Genomic DNA, 18,525 nt, shown 5'->3' with positions numbered 1-18,525 from the left:
TTTTTTTACATGTATGAGATTATTTCAAATTAAAATATTAAAAAATTAAAAATTAATAAAATATTAATTGAAATGTATCTGCATTACATGAAAAATCTCCTAATTGCTTCTAGCATAATTTATTAAATTGTGCTAAAATTTACAAGGGTTCAATTAAAAAATATCTTAATTCTAAATGATATAATAGAAAATATATAATGGTGGATTATAGAAGTGAATTTAAAGAAGAGATTAGCCAAAGAAAACATATGCACAACCCATGGACACAGACAACAGTATGGTGATGGCCAGAGAGAAGTGGGGGGCAAGAGCTGGGTAGAGGGGGCAAAAGGGGGAAAATAGGGACATCCTATATAATAATAATAAAAGGCTAATATGCACATTGACTGAACGGCAGAATGACCAGTTGCTATGATGCGCACTGGCCACCAGGGGGCAGACACTCAATGCAGGAGCTGCCCCCTGGTGGTCAGTGCACTTCCATTAGGGAGTGCCACTCAGCCAGAAGCTGGCTCATGGCTGGCCAGTGCAGTGGTGGTGGCAGGAGCCTCTCCCACCTCTGTGGCAGCACTAAGAATGTCCAACTAATGGTTTAGACCCGATCCCTTGGAGGCCTAAGCCTTTAGTCGGACATCCCCAGAGGGCTCCCGGGCTGCCAGAAGGATGTCTGACTGCAAGCTTAGGCCTGATCCCCCAGGGAGTGGGCCTAAGTCGACAGGTGGACATCCCCCAAGGGGTCCTGGACTGTGAATGGGCGCAGGCTGGGCTGAGGGACACCCCACCCCCCGAGTGCACAAATTTTTGTGCATCGGGCCTCTAGTCAAATATATTTTGCTAAAGTTTTAAGTTGTCTTTGGTAAATAAAAATGCATTTTTGTATAATGTTTCTTTTTTAATTTTTGTTGAATTTATGGAGTGACATTGGTTAATAAAATTTTACAGGTTTCAAGTGTATACATCATCTTAAATAAGTCTGTGTTTAGGTAAGATCTAAGAGTGTACATCTTGCCAATTTAGTCATCAAAGATAAGTGGAATGGTAAAAGTTTTTCTGAAAACTGATTTGCATAGAATCTGGTAAATTGGCATGGAGGAAATTATTCATTGGGAATATATCTGTGTCACACATTTCTCTGATTATGAGATACTACTCTGCTACTGAATGATATTAATAGTGTTACTAGTTAAACTCCACAATTTCAATGTAAAATTTTTAAATTTGAAAAAAAAAACACAGAGTAGTATGGTGCATTGCCGTATATAAAAAGAATATTATATGCAATTAGAAAATAAGTATTTTCATATACTTTTATCTGTCGTGACTTTTCCCCATAGGAACAACCTCTCCTAAATTGTTTCCTGCCATCAAATTGAAGGTTTGAGGCGAGAAATGTTAATGACTCTCTCACTGTAGCTTTAGTAATTTATGATCCACCTTTCTGACTATTGATCTTTCATGATTTAAGTGTTCTGATCGATAAAACTGAATCTTCTTATTCTGCATTGGAATCTAGGGATTATTTCGGCCAAGTTAATACCTAATGGTAATGAATAGATTAGTAACAATTTAAGCTTTGAGATTCTTCTATTTAATTTATCAAAACCTCTTATTTTCTGATAGTAATAATATAAACTTAAGGATCTTTTGTTTCATTTGTCAAATAACACTTGCTAGCAACTAAAGACTACTATAATCTTTGTGGGAAATTGCTGGGTCTCTAAGTGATAGTTTATGTTTGTTTCTGGCTTGGATTTCAGAAACCACCTGCTCCTGTTTTTAGATAAAAGAAATGTCCAACAACTATGATGATGACAATGCTAGCCTTTTATTACTTGCCTTGTTTTTTTCCCCACTTCGTTTTTTTGACTCTCACTCAAATTATCAAAGGCTCAGAAAAAAAATTAAAAACGGTCTCTTAATAATAGTCAACATACATGTAAACCTGCCTACCACTTCACTAAGTCCAACGTGTTAACTTGGAAACATGTAAACCCACCTCAAAAAGCATGCATTAGCTGCTAGGACCATATTTAAGATTCATTTTCCAAATTCTACCCATCCTTCAAATTCCAGCTCTAATTATTCCAACCTACAATGATTTCATTCTTCTTACCTTCTGTTGTGCTCTTTAGTCAAACCAACGACTATAGTTGTTTCATGAAATTCACTTTTATTTCCCTAGTTATATATTCAGAATCCTAAGAACATGTTATATATTTTGTATATGCCCTGGAAAGTTGCCTAGCCTATGTACATGAAAAACATTTAATAAATACGTATTGACTGATGAAACAAGGTTATTGAAAATTTATCATGATTCAAAATGTTAGATGGTATGTCTAGACTACAAAGTAAGGAGCTAACTTGTTACATGAGTTAGTAAAGTCTCCTGTACCAGAAACTAATTCTTCATCATGATAATTTAGCTGAGTTCTAAATTCATTCTGAAATTGAGGAAAGATAATTAAGAATGATTCTCTGGCCCTGGCCAGTGTGCCTCAGTTGGATGAGCATCATCCCATGCACCAAAAGGTCTCCAGTTCAATTCCCGATCAGGGCACATACACAGCTTGCAGGTTCCAGTGTTTCTCTCTCACACATTGGTCGATCTCTCTCTCTCTCTCTCTCTCTCTCTCCCTTCTTTCTCTCTAAAATAAATTAAAACATTTTAAATTATTATTTCTTAGTTTTGACCTTTGATTTGTGTGATTATGTCCTCCTATCTGTGACATTTTTTCTCTCTTTTATTAAATCCCTTCTTTCTGCAGTCTTTTCAACATCTAATTTCATTTTTAAGTGGTGGAAACAAGTGTATGGGTGTTTTTTTCAGTGTATTTATTGTTCAGAGGAAACTTATGTCTAACTAATCCATTTAACTTCATGGCAAGCTTGCTTGAAATCTTTTCATTTTTTTAGAAAGAAATACAGTAAAATTTGATTGTAATTTATAGTTTGATATTGAATTGCTTGCGTCTAAGCACTTTTAAAAATATATTTATAACCTAATTTGGACTTTATATTTAGTGATTCAGCAACTTAATTCTATCAACCTGTTTTTATAGTTGTCTTGTTGATCAAATTGATAAACTAATAATACATGAACTATCTTCTGTTTTCTCAAGTTGGTAATCTCCTTAACTTTACAAAATATTTGGAGTACTCACCATTTAATACCCATATACCACTCTGATATATATTTCCAAGTGTTACATGAAGTAATGTAAAGGATATTCCAAGAATGTTGATGTTATATCTTCACCTCAAACTTTCATCTCAAACTGCATAGAAAACTTATTTTCCATCAGTGTCCTCATCCCTAAATGGCAAGAGTTCTCTGGAGGAGTGTCATAAAAAGAGAGTGTGTTAAGCATTATAACTGGTTACCAGATGTCATTATGCTAAACAAAAATTTAACATAGTCTCATTTATCCTTGGCCTTCAGCCTTCAGCACTGAAGCTGTAAAAATGTCTATTCCATCTCATTGGTATTTCTACAATCTGCTTTTTCCACTAAATAGTTTCTTTCACTATCCTCATTACCCTTCACCTTGACTCTTGAAATAACCCCTCTCCCTCTTACACACTGTTTTTGCAATTACTTTTCAAAAATACAGGCAGGAACGTGCTGCTTCTCAGTTCTTAGAAAAATAATTACATATATGGTAAGAAGCATTTAAAACTTCATAAAATAAAACCTGAATGCACCAGCCCATCTTGACATTCAAATAGATTAATCCATGCAACCTAATCAAACCCACTATGAACCGTTCACCAAGCCATGCTGCAGTTTTGGACATGCTCACCCATTGACCAAGAATGGGCTCCTCCCTTCTTTTTTACAGATTAAAACTATACTCTCCTTTATGACTCAGATTGAATACCACCTACTGTGAAATGTTCTCTGTTCCATTAATGCCATGGACATGATTGCATGGTTCTATCTTATACCAGTAGCACTTTGCATGTACATATTTTAAAGCTTCTTCCATTTTGCCTTATCTAGATTCCTTCTCTTCCCCACGAATTTGAAACTGAGGTTTGGGGTTATGAAATTTTCATATTGTGCATCTCACAGTGGCTTGTGCACCTGTACTCTGCATGTTACACCTGCCATTTCCATAGCCCTTGCCTACATTAAAGCACTCTTTTGCCAACATCTTTAACTCATTTTTTTTGAAAAACAAATCTTAAGTACAGTTGTCCTATAACCCTTCTTCACATAATGGATCCCCATAGGGGACTCTATATACAAGATGCCTTCCATTCTTTATTTCACTCTTCAAGTTCTTTCAATCCAATATGAATTCACTCACTCTATTCCATTCTAATTCCACTTCCAGGGTCATCAGTGATCTTGATTGTAAACATTTATGAACTGTTTGCAGGGATTTTCCTATTTAATTTTATTTATTTATTTTTTATTTTATTTTATTTTTTTTAATTTTTTTATTGCTTAAAGTATTACAAAGGGTATTACATATGTGTCCTTTTTTTCCCCCGCCCTTGACAATCCCCTGGTCTCCCCTACCCCCCAGTGTCTTATGTCCATTGGTTATGCTTATATGCATGCATACAAGTCCTTCGGTTGATCTCTTACCCTGCTCCCTCCTGTCTCCCAACCCTCCCCGGCCTTCCCGCTGCAGTTTGACAATCTGTTTGAGGCAGCTCTGCCTCTGTATCTATTATTGTTCAAAAGTTTATAATGGTCTTTATAATTTTAAATTTGGGATCTAAATGCTATAATATGCTTTTGGACTATATTCCTAGATGGTCAAAGGAAAAGCAAATTCTCTTAAAAGATATAATGACAGCTAAGATATGTATTTCTACAATGTACCCTTGAAAAACAATTCTGAGATTCTATGTTTGTTGTTTATCATGGCTTTAGTACAACATTGATTATTATTCTGAATATTTAGTAAGAATAATTTTTATTATTTAAATCAAAATCTCATCTCAGATTCCATAGCCCAATGCATTAATTTTCGGTAATATATGAAATATTATAGGGTCAACATGTTATTGTTTAAATATGCATGAATCTTCTTATTGTCATTCCACAGACTGCTATATGCTTTAAAGCTGGTAAAATCATTTATGATTAACACAGTGGAAAGTTGGGCAAGAGCTGGCGCTAATTACAATATCTGCAGAATCTCATAAAAAGATATGGAAAACAGCTGCTATATGAAGATTGTTTTTATTCACTCCCTCAAAATCATAATAATATGATCAATTTGTACAGTACTAGATGCCAAAGCCATGTGGAACTTTATATACCTCAGTCAACAAAATGTTTTCTTTTTATTTTATCTTTTGTAATAAATGATTTTAAATTTATTTTTTCCCTTTTTTATTGATTAAGGTATTACATATGTGTCCTTATTCCCCCATTGCCCCCCCCCATTTATGCACTCACGCCCCTGGTGTCTGTGTCCACTGGTTATGCTTATAAGCATGCATACAAGTCCTTTGGTTGATCTCTCCCCCTTACTCCCACCCTCCCCTGCCTTCCCTCTGAGGTTTGATGGTCTGATCGATGCTTCTCTGTCTCTGGATCTGTTTTTGTTCATTAGTTTATGTTGTTCATTATAATCCATAAATGAGTAAGATCATGTGATGTTTATCTTTCTCTGACTGGCTTATTTCACTTAACATAATGCTCTCCAGCTCTATACATGCTGTTGTAAATGGTAGGCGTTCCTTCCTTTTTGCAGCAGCGTAGTATTCCTTTATGTAGATGTACCACTGTTTGTTAATCCACTCATCTGCTGATGGGCACTTAGGCTGTTTCCAAATCTTAGCTATGGTAAACTGTGCTGCTATGAACATAGGAGTGCATGTATTCTTTCTGATTGGTGTTTCTAGTTTCTTGGGGTATATTCCTAGAAGTGGGATCACTGGGTCAAATGGAAGTTCCATTTTTAATTTTTTGAGGAAACTCCATACTGTTCTTCACAGTGGCAGCACCAGTCTGCATTCCCACCAGCAGTGCACGAGGGTTCCCTTTTCTCCGCATCCTCGCCAGGAGTTGTCATTTGTTGGTTTGTTGATGGTAGCCATTCTGACAGGTGTGAGATGGTACCTCATTGTTGTTTTGCTTTACATCTCTCAAATTTTAAATTTATTAAACATTATGTACTTCATGGACTCTCTATGGGTTGGCCTATTACATTGAGTATTTTAACTAATAGATTTTATTGTTTATACTGGATGTTTCATTTAGAGAATTGAGAATCAGGCAAATGTCAAGATAAATTTTTTTAATTTTTTATTGCATACAATATTATATGAGTTTCATGTGAACAACATAGTGCTTCAACATTTATATATGTTATGAAGTGAATAGCACTTTAAGTCTAATTACCATTAACTTTTCACATTATTATTGACTATATTCCCCTTTACCTTTTCACTCACCCCCTCTGGCGGCCATCAGTTTGTTCTCTATTTCAATGAGTTGTTTTGTTTTGTTTGTTCATTTGTTTTGTTTTGTTTTAAGATTTGACATATATGTGAAATCATACAGTGTTTATCATTCTTTGTCTGACTTAATTCACTTAGCATTAAACCCTCTACCTTCTAAGAATATTTTTAGTCTAATCGCCTTACACAAAAAGCAAATAAATAAAACTTTGCCTTAATTATCTGATTATTTCTTAATTCTCTATTTCACTGGTAAGAACTGAGTTTATTATGGTGCAATAAATAAAATATTGTATTCTAATTATTTTTTTATTTTTCTTCCTCTCCCAGTTAAAAATGTGATATTTTTGAGAGTAGGAATTACATCTCTTTTTTTTATATTTTTAACTTATTTTTCTGAATTGCCACCAGTATTTAGATAGCAGACCTGCATGATTATTTGATAAATGAACAAATAAAGTCAGGTTCCAAATCCAGGGAAATAAAAGCTATTAAAAAATTAAGTTATCTCTTATTCCATGATTCTTATCATCTCTATTATAATGAAATCATACTGCCACACTCTAATTAGAAAGTTAATATTACAGTTAAGAAGACATGCATTAAATAACTATTGGTACATGTTGGTGATGCCCCCCTCCTTTAAACTAATGTGGTCACCATTCTTTCTTAAATGTAGATCTATATTTTATATGATGAAGAAAAATCTAGCATATGCAGATTATATTTATTGAGCACTCACTATGTGGTAGATTTGATATGTGTTTTGCTTACATTATTCTAATTTAACCCACCCAGCAAATTGATGGATTATGATTCAACCTCAGTCAACTCACCTACACTTATATACACTTGGCCACAGTTTTTTTTATAAATTCCCACTGATCTTGGGTTTATAATATCTATACTTGTGAATAGTATAAAGAAAATGTTTATGTAATTCCTGAAATCTTTGAAAACCATTCCTATTTTTCAATTAGCAAAAACTTTCTTTATATGATTTAAGAGTATTATGGATTTTTAATGGATTTTTTAATCTACTTTATGAAATGTATAGGTCAGGCTAATTGGAAATAATGAATGACTATGTTAAACAACTATTTTAATACCAAAGCAAACAAATATCAATCAACATGTCAAGCTTCCCAGTAAATTTACATGATTTACATATCATTTGATTGAGTCCACCAAGGGGAAAATATAATTTAAATAGAACATGAGCTTCTGCATCAAGTTCACTAAAAAAAAAAATACTGAAGAGATTTTTACTTTTATGATTCCACTGGAAATGAAAGACTGGGCTGCTTCTCTGAATAGCTTTAGTTTTTTATTTAAAAAGAAGTTCCATTGGACTCCCAATGGCCAAAGTGGGTGACAAACCAAATTGTTGAAATCAATAGGTAGGCCAAATATCCTTACATACGAAGGCAGCCATAAATTTCATAATGCTGTAATATGGATGCTTTCCATTCTAAAGGGTCAGTCCAATTGAAGAGCAAATAACATAATTATTTCAATCAATTTTATTAAGAACAAAAGCATAAGTCATTTGAATAATTATGTGAATTCATGCTGACAAAATATGACCTATTCAACAGGCGCCATTCTTTGCCCTAGATGCTTTTGCATAAATAGAACTATCTACTAACTTTCTCTATGAATGCAAAGATGTTTCCTGAATATAGAACCAGTGCCTCTTTCAGAGATTATAAGACTAGCAATTCCAGAAATAATAGGTTTCTGTCCTTTCTCAGTAATCCTCCCTTCCAAGTGTAGAGGAACTGATTTCAGGGAGACAAACATAAATTCCCTTTCTTGGTTTCTTTTTAAAGGTGGAAAATAAACCATTTTACAACTTCATGACTTTCACTGTGTTATATACTTGATGTGATTAAGAATGCCTTTTGAACCGGTAAAAAGATTCAGAAATATTAAAAGGAAGCAAAATTCATGGTTTTCAAAGAAAAATAGTTGTGCTCAATTTTATTTGGGAGTTATTTATTACATCTAAATTTCATGGTTATTTCTTTGAATCTTAAGGTAGTTACAGTAAATTTCATTTCTAAATGAATGTATTGCTTATTTTAGATATTCTATTGCCCCAGTTATACTTTTCAGCGGTTCTCAACCTGTGGGTCGCGAACAATGAAAATACATCCTGCATATCAGATATTTACATTACAATTCATAACAGTAGCAAAATTACAGTTATGAAGTAGCAACGAAAATAATTTTATGGTTGGGGGTCACCACAATATGAGGGAATGTATTAAAGGGTCGTGGCATTAGGAAGGTTGAGAACCACTGCATGTGTCACTGAATGATCATTGATGACACAAATATAATGATAGGTAATGTAATCAAATTTAAGTATTTAAGTAAAAACTTTAAAACTACTTTTTTATTTCTATGTATCAGTTTTTAATTTAGCATATTTAAAATGCAGATTTATGTCCTAGCTGGTTTGGCTCAGTGGATAGAGCATCGGCCTGCAGACTGGAGGGTCCCAGGTTTAATAATTCCAGTCAAGGGCACATGCTCGGGGTGCAGGCTCGATCCCCAGTAGGAGACATGCAGGAGGCAGCTGATTGATGATTCTCTCTCATCATTGATGTTTATATCTCTCGCTCCTTCTCCTTTCCTCTCTGAAATCAATAAAAAAAATAAAAATAAAATCCAGATTTATTAAGATTAATGCATATTATTGAAAATTACTTTCATTTTTTCAGATCCAAGAAATTAGTAGAAATAATGAGCAAGAATATGACTATGAAGAGGATGCTGCCTCACTTTCTGCATATTTTCCCAGTAAGTGTTCCTGTATGTCATATACTATGTATATATGTAATGTTTGTATTACATATATGTACCTGGAAAAGTAAGGCTGAAGAGAGCATGAAAAGGTAATTAACTGAAATACTCTTAATTTGTAGTATGGCACAGATATTATGAAATTGTTTTGCTAATTTAAGTACTTCTAAGTTCAATGCTTAATAATCAAACACCAGTTTTTCCTACCCAAAGAAAATACAGAAGTCAGGTTGATGTAAATATTCTGACTGTTTAACAAGTATATTTTTTCAGTGTGTTTTTTATTTTTAAACATTCTTTTCAGACCTTAGTTTCCTCAGCTAGGAAATTGGAAAGTTGGACAAGGACATTCTCTAAGCGCCTGACTGGCTGCAATGGGATGTAATTCTATAGCCTCGTGTCTGAAGACTAATTCAGAGTCTTTGTAGATATGTCACTGCGCCCTTATGTCAGATTCCATTGGCATGGGACAGTTTGCTTCACGAGCATGTCTGATACGCATCTCCCACCTAACATTTCCAAATCTGGAAGCCCTGATTCCCGCCACGCCCAACCTGCTCCACTTACTGACTTCCCCATTCCAGCAAGTGAAGATTCCGTCCTTGGTCAGTTCAGGCCAAAACCCCTGGTCATCATGGCTTTTTTACTTTGTCTCCTACCCCATATCCAACCTGCCAGGTAATACTGTTGGCTGTACCTTCAAAACAGAGCCAGCATTCAGCCATTTCTCAGCTTTCATTGTGATTATTACTAGTCCACACTGTCATCAGCTCCCCTGGATTATTGCTAGCACTGTGGCTCTCAATGGAGGGCTATTTTCTGTCCCCAAGAGAGGATATTTGTCGATGAATGGAGGGTTTTTTTTAAATTAGAGTTTGCATTCAGTGTTAGTTTGTACTCGTTTTGGGTGTACAGCATAGTGGTTAGAGAATTATATACTCTACAAAGTGGTCCCCCTGATATTTTCAGTACCCACCTGGCACTATACATAGTCATTACAGTACTATTGACTATATTCTCTATGCTGCACTTTACATCCCTGCGACTATCTCATAACTACCAATTTGTACTTCTTAACCTTTTCACCTCTTCACACAGTTTCCCAAGTCCCACCTTCTGTCAACCATTTGATTGCTCTCTGTGTCTGTTTCAATTTTGTTTGTTTATTTTGTTCTTTAGATTCCACATATAAGTGACATCAAATATTTGTTTTTCACTGACTTATTGAACAGAGATTTTTTTATTGGTATGATTTGAGAAGGGAGATCTGCAACTGGCATTTAAGAGCAGAGACAACAGGAATGCTGCTAAATATCCTACAGGACATGCCCCATACAACACAGGAGTCCAAAATGTCAATAACACAGCTTTTAAGAAACCCTGCCAATAGTAGCTTCCACATTTGCCACCCAAATACACTATGTCATGAAGAAACTAATCACTATTCTGTTCCAAATCTACCTACCTGCCCATTATACATATAATCTGTATCATTGCCCACGAGGCCCTAGATTGTCATCCCATCTGTCACCGCTCCCCTGAGTGCTCACAGCCACGGTGACTCTCACACATCAAGCATGCTTGTGCCTCGGGCATTTGTGCTTTGAACAGTGCGCAGTGGGTGCTCAGTTAAGTATTATAGACCACTAGTTTTTCAAATGATAGGCTGGCCTGCAAATCAAATAAATTTAAACACAATGCTTTAAGGAGCATACTTTGGCAAAATAGGGACATTATCGCAGAACCCAAAAGAATGCTAAATATTAAAGTAATGCATTAACACATGAAGTCTGAATGTTATAAATGTCATTTTTAATGATAATGAAAGTGATGATACAGACCATCATTAATAATGGCCGTGTATTCAATATGACATTTAATCCTCAGAAGGACAGTAGTAAGGAAACATTATTGCAGTGATTTGCACAGAACAATATCATTCCTACAGACAGTTTGGACCTCGAACTGTCTCATATGTGAAACACAGTGTGACGGGCCTCAGGCCTCAGGCTTTTTCATGGGAAAGGGGGTGAAGCCTAGAACCCTTAGTCAGCAGATTTCCATTGCTCCCACCATTGCTATGAAGCTTCCTAAATCCTATGGACCCACGACCTTACCTGACTCTTCAGGACTGGATTCCAGGTTTGGGCATGGTCAACAAGGACCCAGGAGAGTCTGTTGCTTAGACAGTGTAGACATAAAACGTAAACATGGAACACCTCAGCATAAGAGCGGCTGCAAGAAATTTCCTATAGCGTGAATGTAATTCTAAGTTGGTGTTCACTTGCCCAGAGAAACTTAGTGAAGTCCCTTTGCTAGCCCTGAGCAGTGATTTCCTTTCAGTTGCTCCATCATCTACTCCATCATTTCCAGAGACTACTTTGTTTCAGGCTCAGTGTTCGGTGTTAGAAGTAGGAAGATGGGATCAGTGAGAGATCTGTGCAAGGATTCAAGGTTGTCTGCTCTGCTTAGGCTGGTAATTAAAGAATCTTGGTTGCCAGCTGTATCCTTCTTCTTTCTCACATAAAAGAAGATTAAAAAAATAAAATTCCATGTAGAAATATGGGGTGCCCTCTGAGGCATGATTTTTCTACTGCTGAAAATTTTCTACAATGTAAACTTTCATTTAAAAAATGATTTTTCTTTTTTCCCACATTGTTTTTCATTTTATTGACACTGGTTAATAAAATTACACAGGTTTCGGGTGCACAATTATAGAACACATCACCTGTACACTGTATTGTGTGTTCAGCACCCCAAGTTAAGTTTCCATCCCCCTTCCACTCCCTCCCATCCCCCTTCCCCTGGCAATCACCACACTGTTGTCCTTTTTTTCCATACTCCACTCTTTTGCTTCTTTAGCTATACTTTAGTTTAGCAGCACTTTAAAAAACAATTATTTGTTTTTCCTTTGCACTGACATTGGAAATTGTTATTCACACATTCCCTGCAATGAGGAGAGTCAAAAGTTTTGATTTAAAATTTTGTGGATCCTTAATTTAGAGCAGACTTATTATAAAGAGAATATAAACAATTTTTTAAGACTTAAAGATATTGCATTATAATATCTTTTTTCTATTTTTTTCCTGAGTGGTTAGAGAGCATTTATTTTGTACAGTATAAACACAAATGTTGGAACCATGATTCTTAGATGGAGGGACTTTGGATCATTTGGTTAAGTTTCAAGACAGAATACATTTTATAGGTGAGAACTGAGCCTTAGAAAGATTTACCTACTGTTAGTAATTTGGATGCCTTCCTGATGCAAAATGGATGAACACTTTTCTCAAGTAACATTTTCAAGAATTAAAGTATCATCTGTTGATAAGTAAATATTTAAATAACTAGAAACCCAGCGTGCAAAATGGGCGGCCCCACCCACCCACGCTGGTCTTTGGTTGTTATGGCGTTGGGGCCACAGGCCTTTTATAATATAGATAACTAAATAAGAATCACAGATATATTTTTATTGCAATGTTTACAAGCAAGGTAATATTTATTTTTCCTCATCTTTACCTTTTCCATCACTTACAACTTATTATGTCAGTTATACTGTTTTCCAATAAAAATGCAATAATGCAGTCATATCTATGAATCTGCTTGAACAGGAACGCTAGAGAATGAGAATATTATACGTATGAGTGTGCCTCATACTGGGGTAGCAAGATAAAGTGGAGCTTTAACTTCTCATTTGGTAAATATTTTAAAAGCCCAAGAATGACTATTCACCAAAATTATGCATTTGTCAGCTTTTCACTATATCACATCATAAAAGTTTTATTAGCAACTACCACTTCTGTATGAACTAGGAAATGCCTCCAGATGGTGTGTGTAAATGAAATCATACAATCTTCATCCTAAACAGCCCTACAGAACCCAGCATTTCATCATGAAGGTGAGCAGACAGAGAGGCAGAGAGCTGAAGGCGCTGAGGCGAATGAAACAGCAAAGGAAGAAAAAGAGAATGAATCAGGCACGGAGACCAGGCACAGCCTGCCCGAGGTTGACAGTGGGAGTTTTGAGGACCAGTATGATGACTTGTATATGTTCATTCCTGGAGATAATGCAGAAATCAGCTCACAAGAACCACTCATGGATGACAGACCACCTCTTCCCCCACCTCGACCTGTAGTTGCTACCCTGCAACTGGATAAACCTCCCTTCACATTACAAGGTAAATTCAAGGTTAAAAAACACACACACTTTGACAGACTTACATAGCATATAAAACAGTAGCAAATCCATACAGAGGAGATCAGCTTCTAAAACTAAGAGCAATTTCACTCTGTTCTTTAACAGCTGGGGCCTAGGAAATCAGGCCAGAGATACCTACCACCAACCCTTTCTTCCTCCCTCCCTCCCTCTATTCCTTCTTTCCTTCCTTCCTTTCTTCAGAAACAGCCTCATTGCAAAGCTTTTAGTAAGTAAAATACAAATAAATAAAATAAGGAAATAGTCTGTAAACTCTTTCCCTGAAATAAACCTCAAGTAATATGGAAAAGTAAATGATAACTTTGCTTCTAAAAATACTCTTCTAGCAAAAGAGACAGGCTAAAGTAGCACAGATTTGAAAATGACCTTGGGCATTTCACTCAGTTGGTTGCTTCAAAGGAAGCAAGTGGCAGAAGGCTTATCACATTGCACTGAGCCCGGAGTCTAGGAACACCTTACACATACATGTATATTGCTTAAGTGGGAGAACAGTTAAATGACTGTGACCACATTGCTCCCAGATGCAGGATGAAGGTGTGTAATGGGGGAGGGAGGGGGTCAGGGGTATCAAGAAGAGCTTCCATGTTCACTGAAGAAAACAATAATTGAGAACACTACAGACCACTTTTCCATTTATAAAGAGCATGTGTGTCTCTTTTTATCTTGACAACGAAGTTGCAAGGCAGCTATAACTTAGGATCCCCTCTCTGACTCAGATCCAAGAGCATAGAATTAGTACTTAGAATGTGTCCATTGCCTCTCTGGACAGGTTTCCTGGGATTTGGGCCTTATTAGCCTGGAGTGTGCAACAGACTGACAAACTTCTATCTTCGCATTCACTCTTACAGTCGCTCATTTTCACTCACTTTATTGATCCCTATTGTATATTTGCTTTCCAAATTCAGCAAAGAAAATTTAATAAGGAAGATGAAAGAAATATCAAACCTCCATTTGTCACGGTATTTTAGTTGTTGAGTCCTAGAAGGTTATAAAATATATGAGCACTATTTCAAAAAGTAAATTTTAAAGCTATGGCATTTAATATTTGTGTTCTTGAAGGCCCTGTCTCTATGAAAGTTCAAGTTTATCAACCTAACTTGTACTAAGGTCAGGCACTGTCTTTAGAGATGGAGACGACTACTTAATGGAAAGTATGGAAAACCTCAGGGGCAGCTCCTCTGATCCATTCACTCGTTCAGCAGATATTATTGATTGCCTACCAATGCCAAGCTCATATAGACCATTAAGATAGATCAATGAAGTAGGTGTATCAATCTTGGGAGTTGGGGGGAGGGACATAGATCAGTAGTACACTGACATCAAAATTCTGGTAAATTTATATCATTTTAACAGATGTAAATAATTTCATATAAGTATTAAAATTAATTGTTGAGAGGCAAAGTTGTCTTCTATCAGGTTAAATTTCTCAAAGAAACTAATGTTAAATTGTAGTGTTTCCCAATGGAAATTTCTGCCTATGTTATGTTGGTTAGGAGTATTAAAACTACTCTGAACCGAGTATTCACAAAATAGCTAAGACCAGAAGTGTAATTTTGGCTAATATATTTTCTGAAAAGTACCAAATGTAAAAAGCAAAATAAAACAAAAACCCACACCTTTTATGTAAAATCTCTGTTTTTACATGTCATATACTGCTACTTTTAATCTCATCTTTTCATAAGGCTAATATTGGCAGTAAATGGAAAATAAAATACTAACATCTTTTTCTTAAAATACTTTGATTAAGGTTTGGGAAAGTAAGACTGGAAGCTTCCCCTTACTTTTTGAATGGCAACTTTATATGTGATCTTTGACTTTAGCTAGTGACACCTTCAGGAATTGTCCTTTCAGAGTAGCTTCCATATGTCCTCCAGTTACTGTAAAAGAGAGGCCTCTTCATCAATGCCTATGCATCAAATTCTCCATGATGGATTTATGGACATATTCACTGTAGAAAACAATAATAGACAACACTACAGACCACTTTTCAGTTTATAAAGAGCATGTGTGTCTCCTTTTATCTTTACAATAAGCTTGCAAGGCAGCTATAACTTAGGAGCCCTCTCTGACTCAGATCCAACAGCATAGAGTCTGTAATTAGAACATGTCAAATACCTCTCAGAACAGATATCCTGGGATTTCAGGGATTCTTCTCTTTATTATACACTCTTGCCCCACTTACTTCAAAAATTGGAATTATTGTAATCTTTATTTACTAATGTACAACCTGCATTGAGAAAGTGCAGGTCCCACTCTAATATGAAAAGTATGGCCTGATGCACTGGGAAATAAAAAGTAAAATGTATTACTTCTGGTGCAAGCCCAACTTTAGAAAGAGTTGGGAAGGGAAGTGGGTGGAGAAACAAAGGTAACAGTTCAGGAAATCAGTTCTTAAAAGTAAGATAGTTGACACATTCCACTAAAAATAAAAGCCTGTAAAAGTGTTTCCCACACACTGAATCTGGCTTCACCTGTGATGCTGTCAGTGAAACAGAGTCATGAAGTCAAAATCTCAGTATTGTATTATTCTTAGGGGAAGGGCAAGTCATGGTTATTTTAAAGTTAGTTATAACCAAAGAACTTATATGTGTATATGCATAACCCATAGACACAGACAGTAGTGCAGTAAAGGCCTGGGGATCGGGGAGCAGGGTGGAGAGGGTCAATGGGGAGAAAAAGTGAGACATCTGTAATACTTTCAACAATAAAAATACATTATTTTTAAAAGTTAGTTACAAGTGTTTTGGCCTGTATACTTCTGAAACAATCAAATCTAACACTATTGGGAAATGATCTTGGTCTCTCCTCATATGCCTATTCCCCCCAAAATTGGTGAGTCTTCCTATAATAATCTTCTCTTATTCTTCTCTACAACTCGTCTTTCTCTTCAGTTCCTAATTTTTTCCACTAAAACATCTGTCACTTAACTTAATTTTTTTGGTCTAAGTTTCACCCAAGGGAAAGAATTATTGTCCTTTAGTTCACATGCCTGAATTTCCCAAAACCACATAGAAAAGTAATGATTTTTTTTTGTCAGTAACTGAAATCTTTTCCATTTTATTGTTTTCATTAATACTTTAAGCAAAACATTTGTCAAAGGGCATTTTTTAAAAATTCTCATTGGTCTGGCAGAGAGCCATCAAAATTATTTTCAACTTGTTCATTAATCAAAGTATATCTTCATCTTCTAAGTAACTGCTACTAAAATATTTAATACATTTTCATAAAAATATGTAAAGATTTTACTAAGTATAAAAACCATCAAAGACTATTCATTCTTTTCATAAGAATTAATATTCAGGCCATTGATTTTCCAGGTCCTCTTTTAGGTCATAAGCCCTACTTTCATTTTGCTTTACCTAAGAATGAGGTTCATGTTGGCTTCAAGAGTTTGAAGGACAGTTTGTCATCATCAAAGTGAGACTTACCATAAGAAACCAAATGAAAGTGCTTTTAGATATCCCACCTTGTTGTTTTCAGAGAAATTAAATTTTAGGCGGAATGCCCAGTGCAAAAATCTATGAGAAGTAATATGACTTCAAGTGAAGAAAAAATCTAAGAGTATTATACTTGAAAAGTTTTCAAAACATTTGGATTTTGAGGCTTAATTTTATAACTCAATTTCTTGATACTAAGTCATTCATAAACTATGTAAAAATCATTTATATTCTTATTTACTTTTTGAAAGAAATCCCATGTCCTAAAGGAACTTTTTTCTTAACACAGTTAGCAATTACTAACTACAGGAGGATATGTTGGTAAATTCCATGGTTCATTTTTCTCTTTTTCTGGAATTTAGGATAGAACATATAAATTATTGTGGGGGAAGTTCAGGCAAGTAAAAGATGAACATCAAAAACTATTGCATATAATTGAGGAGTAACCACCATCTACATATTTCATAAGCAGGGAAAATGTTGGAAGGCCCAATGGAAAGAAGTCAAAATTGGTGCGACCTCAGTGCAAAACGGGAAACAAGAGGTGAATCTGAAGGAGAGGAAGAAAAGACAGATGAAAAGGAGCAGGAGGAGGAGGAAGACCCATATACTTTTGCTGAGATTGATGACAGTGAATATGACATGATACTGGCCAATTTAAGTACAAAGAAAAAAATTGGAGGTCGGTCTTTCATTATAAACAGACCTCCTGCTCCTACACCGCGACCCACAAATATCCCTCGGAAAGCAGAGACCACACCTTACATAGCTCAAGGTAATGCCTTTTGTTGTTTGTTTGTGTCTGTTTGGGCGTAGGATTGTCCTCTTTTTTGATGGGATCTAAAATCCCAAAGAGAAAAAGTATATGTCCATGTCATGGGTGAGTTGCACTGGCCTATTTTAAAATTTAGAAACAATGAATAAAGAAAAGAATTAGTGAGCAGGGGTCTGGTTTCTAATTCTTCATTAAGAAGGGTAATTTTGACAAACCTTCCAAAGAACATGAAACCATAGCCTGTGTGAAGAAATTCTTTTTGACATTTCCATAATTCTAAAAGAGGGAAGCTCAACTCTGAATAATGTGCAACTTAAGAAAATAAAGTAGGTACTTTACTTTTTGCTCCTAATTCCATTTAAGATATACTAGGATCTCATATATGTAACCATAATTTCTCTGATAATTGCATTTCACCCCAATGAGTATGATTCACTTCGTCTATCATAGAATTTCTACTTTATTTTAGATATCGGTGTTTCTTTCTCATTCATTAATCAGTTGTATCAAAACCCCAGGAGGAGTATTGACTGCACTCATTTACTAGAACTCTGGTTTGGTATATTCCATGAGTCCATAATGTCTAGGAGAGGACTTTTATTCCTCAGTGCAATGCATGCAAATAAACGTGTTGAGCGCCTTTTTGGGCTAAGATGCCATCCTAAGAACTGAGAATATGGAATAAAACAATGTCTCCATCTCAGGAGAGTTTCTAGGCAACAAATACGCAAATAATACAGAGTACAGTGTGACCCTTTATTAGAGATTTTTGAACAAAATGGAATCTAAAAAAACGTTTGGGTGATAACTAAAGCTGAGAGGCAATACATTATACATTGAAATAATCCAAGTCAGCTACCAAAA

The 18,525-nt window shown here is 35.5% G+C and overlaps 1 protein-coding gene across 1 annotated transcript in view; it reads left to right on the top strand.

Moving 5' to 3' along the window:
* The window catches only part of BANK1 (B-cell scaffold protein with ankyrin repeats 1), a 273,465-nt gene that overhangs the window by 212,856 nt on the left and 42,084 nt on the right, over nucleotides 1–18,525 (top strand). The window contains exons 8-10 of the mRNA XM_005862305.2: nucleotides 9,156–9,234; nucleotides 13,103–13,411; nucleotides 17,359–17,661. Of these exons, the coding sequence (XP_005862367.1) occupies nucleotides 9,156–9,234; nucleotides 13,103–13,411; nucleotides 17,359–17,661 (691 nt within the window). The remainder of the gene's footprint in view (nucleotides 1–9,155; nucleotides 9,235–13,102; nucleotides 13,412–17,358; nucleotides 17,662–18,525) is intronic.

This window comes from Myotis brandtii, unplaced genomic scaffold, assembly GCF_000412655.1.
Source record: "Myotis brandtii unplaced genomic scaffold, ASM41265v1 scaffold163, whole genome shotgun sequence".
NCBI classification, from domain to species: Eukaryota; Metazoa; Chordata; class Mammalia; order Chiroptera; family Vespertilionidae; genus Myotis; species Myotis brandtii.
This window is presented reverse-complemented; position numbering and strand designations above follow the sequence as displayed.